Source organism: Anneissia japonica, unplaced genomic scaffold (assembly GCF_011630105.1).
Source record: "Anneissia japonica isolate Jap-2015-1 unplaced genomic scaffold, ASM1163010v1 scaffold288224_len95395_cov107, whole genome shotgun sequence".
NCBI lineage: Eukaryota > Metazoa > Echinodermata > Crinoidea > Comatulida > Comatulidae > Anneissia > Anneissia japonica.
Window position 1 is genome coordinate 83,426 of NW_022725273.1, and position 4,218 is coordinate 87,643.

General features: G+C 36.3%; 1 protein-coding gene across 1 annotated transcript in view; it reads right to left on the bottom strand.

Annotated features, from left to right (window-relative positions):
- Nucleotides 1–4,218, bottom strand: part of LOC117112693 (hyalin-like) — a 20,753-nt gene that overhangs the window by 9,752 nt on the left and 6,783 nt on the right. The window contains exon 2 of the mRNA XM_033255834.1: nucleotides 2,568–2,810. Coding sequence (XP_033111725.1) covers nucleotides 2,568–2,810 — 243 coding nt within the window. The remainder of the gene's footprint in view (nucleotides 1–2,567; nucleotides 2,811–4,218) is intronic.

A 4,218-nucleotide genomic window follows, 5' to 3' on the forward strand; every position in this document is an offset into this window, starting at 1 on the left:
CTATGGGCGGTCTCTCGATACTCCATCTTGGATTGATCGGACCGTTGTTTTGTTGGCTGTAATAAAGCTTTGTTGTACACTACTGCTAGTGTGTCCGATTGTAGTCTTTGTACTGTGGTTGTTTCTTTTCCCCACTGGCGGTTGTTGCCTGAATAAATTCTTGAAAACAAACTTCATTAAAATGATTTTCAAACATCTTAATTCATATTCACCATTAAGTACATTCACACGCATTCTGTAATGACTTCCTTTTGGGCAGGCCTATTGACGTTCAAACTAGAATTTCTAGAAATTAATGTGCCAAACCTATTTTACCTTAATTTATATCATTTTGCATGCTAATAGAAACTCATACCCGATTCACACGTGAAGTTAAATTTAACAAAAAGTAACAAATTGTAACCGAGCCATCTCCCGAGTTATTCCTACGGAGATAAAAAGCATTCACACACAAGGTAATGCCAAGGTCGTGTAAAATTTATTCAGTGTTTATTCAATGAATCATTTTTTCCCCTACTGCGATATAGGTCTAGCCTAGGCCTAGTTGAGAACCCCTGTCACAGATGGACTGTTGAACTCACCATCACAGTAAACATTCGAAGCAATCAATGCCCTTAACAACTGCTGTACTACTACTACTAAACTAGGCATAGCTTCCGACGTTTCTGTCCACTCTTGATAATACTAGTAATAGTACTAATACCATCCCGACGTTAATTGTATATCTCCTTCTTCTACCATTACTAATTAACATCGATAACAAGGGTAATTCATTCATCATTGAGAAAAACTAGGCCTATCTATTTCTAGTGGATCAGAATCATGTGCATGCTACATCTTGGAAGCTTTACCAGTTTCAGCAAGGCTGGTAAAGACTACGAGATGTTCCGAGATTTTACAAGGATATTACACGGAGGTACTTTCACACGTGCCGTAAAATTACTTTTGGTTTCATTTTGTTACATTTGGTATGATTTTTGTACGTGTGAATCGGTACATAAGAGATTTGTTTGTTTTTTCTTTCTCACATATGCTGTTTCAGGTAATTCGACATTTTTCCTTGTCAAAAGAAAGTAAAAATTAGGTAATGTAGCACATGGTAGTCAATAGACAATAATAGAGTACTACTAAAAAACTAAATCCTTTCCGAGCCACTAGGGGCTCAATGGGTTGGAGCTTATCCCCAGTTTCCGTAGTGTTAAGCGGATGAGAGTCTATAGTACTCCCTCTGGACGGGACACTAGGCCGTCGCAGGTTAGTCCCCAGCAGTTTGCTGGTACCCATTGGTACAGCTGGGTGGACTGAAGCAATGTAGCTATAAGTACCTTGCCCAAGGACACAAGTGAATCTGCACAGCGGAGACTCGAAACCCTGACCTTACGATTAAAAGTCCGAACCTCAACCGCTGCGCCAAACTGCCGCTACATAATAGAGTACAGACAAGCAATAAACTGTGGCATAGTGTTCAATAACAAAAATAAGAAAAATTATGTTGAAGGTGAAATGATGACATCATGGTTTACTTTCATGAGCCAACAAAAGTATGTCACGTCCATAATAAAGATAGATACAACATGTATTTTGACATTATGCTGCAATAACCAGATCATCGAACTCACTGAACATAGCATGAGTTACACTTTTGCAAAATTCTTTTATTTTCCCCAAAATTTGCTTGTCACAAAAACAAAAAAACTACATATTAAATTGACCACCTATTAATTTATAACTACAGTTAATAATCAATTTTATGTAATGAATTTTTTTCTTTAACCGAAAGACTATGAAACCAAACAAATAAAGGAAAAGGTTAGAACACTTTCAATAAAGGAGTAAGCTACTAACTATATCATTTGCACCAAATTCAAAAAAATTGCTGTGTATTGTATTTGTATAACATGTAGTAGTGCTGGGAGGGGACAGTGCCATATAAGTGCCTGGGCCACTGGAGTGAAAATATTAGGATTAAAAAATTGTTACCTATTTTGGAAGAATAAACATAAAAATTTAACATTTAAATATCTAAATGTCCATCAATTTTTGGCTTCACTTCCCACACTGTGCTTATGTCCTATCACTCAACCCCACCAGATATCCTTAATATATCTGTCAGGCCACTATAGTAAAATATACATGTTTTGACTGTTTATGTTATAAAATTAGAAATCTAAAAAAGTTAAAAGGCCATTCCTTGTGGGGGAACTCTCCCACTTCCCCAACTTTCAACTTCCAGCAGGCCTCACATAGTCCCTAGACCCCCGACTTTACTGTACGGTACTGCCTATTATATTTAATACAGGGCTCAGGGTGAAGATGTATTTTTGTAATGAAGAAATATCCTAGTGTCACAGAACCAATGTGTTAAAAAAGAAAGCACCTTCCGCCATTGACTGCACATGACAAGTAAATCTTTTATTTTTTTAATAGGAGATTAAATTAATGAATTCTTTTTAAATTCTTATTTATGTTGTTTTTCTAAAATCAACAAACACAATATATCACAAAGTATTATTAATAAATTACTAATTTCTCAAGTAATTGTAAATATTAAATTGCTCAACACTTACCTCTTATGATTACAGTGAAGGTGCAGAAACCAGTATTACCACTGTTGTCAGTTGAAGTACACGTAACAGGAGTGTCACCAACAGGAAACGATGAGCCAGATGGTGGGGTGCAGGTAGCTGACAAGCCTGTGTCAATATCATCAGTTACTGTTGGCAGATTCCAAGTTGCAGTTCCTGTTGATTGGCCTGGGGATGTATCTGTAGATAACCTACTTGGACAGGTCACACCTGGTGGTTCATCAGCTGTTACAGAGAAAATAAGAGTTACAGAATCATGTACACTTCACACAGCATTTAAAAGTCTATTCTAAAAATACATCACCATGATTCTTCAGGTGCAGGTAATCTATTATAAGTGAGTGGTGACGTCATCACTTATATTTGCACTGAATTTTCCTATTCCCAACTGATCACTATATTGATATAGCGCCTCACATATTTTGCGTCTCATGTGCAAAAAAGCTCAAAGCTGCAGGGTGATTTTACTACAAAACATCACAATGGAATTTTTCGTTGCTAGGCCAAGCTATGAATGCACACTCAACAAACATAACAAATCTCATTCTTTACAGAGCTGGTTAACACGAATGAAGCCTAGATTCAAGATTCGTGAAAATCTCAGTACATTCCACTGGCAGTGTTACAAGTGTTCATAACATACAGTATACAGTAATAAACAAAGGACAACTCAGGATATAAAAATATAAAACTATGAGCACCAAACAACATATATTCATAAGAAAGAGTACAAACAGAATATTAAACATTATTAAACAATATTACCCTTTAAACCTAATTAAATTAGGCCAAAATTGCACTTAAACAACAATGATCTATTAACATTATTATGAAGGTGAATGGATTTGGAATGAAGGAGTTTCTATGATGGCAAAGTGTGGTGAGTAGTACATTTAGACGAAAACGAGAGTTAAGGCCGGTTTTCCACTAGTGGAATTTATTCGTGTGAATCAAAGCGTCGGTTCGTTTCTGAGCTGAGATTGGTTGCACATTTTTTCGCTTTGCAAAAACTCCGATAAAATTGCGAATGCGCATGCGCATGGACCGATGCTATCGCGAAGAGCTGTGCAAAAGAGTGTCAATGCATGTACTACTAAGAAATTCTAATACGCGCAGCTAATGTACACACACAGTGATCACTAAGCCACCAGCACTTTGACTGATTTATGATATAGGGCCTATAGCAACTGCTCTAAGACCAGCAGTTGGATTCTAAAAGGCCATAGAAAAGGTGATGGACATCCCAACTGACTTATAAAGCAATTATAGTCAAGTAATTTCATACACTATAGGAAATAGAAGCCTTAGGAATATTTCCTTCAAAAATTGGCTTCAGCCCTGCAGACTTCAAGCATATAGTGCAGCGCGCTACTGTATATGGTCTTTGGTTACAACAGCTTACACTGACAACAAACTGCTATTAAAAGAGGTACCGTAATGGCCTACTTCATAAAAAATTGCCAAAAAAAAGAAGTTGATTTTGTATTAGAATCCTGCAACGATATTTTTTCAGGTCAGTAATTGGCATCAAAAAAAATTTTTTCAATTGCGATATTCATATTTTCTTTCCGGTTCATTGAAATAGCGACGATAAACATATAATAGTTAGTTTTAAATAGTTATATTAATAATG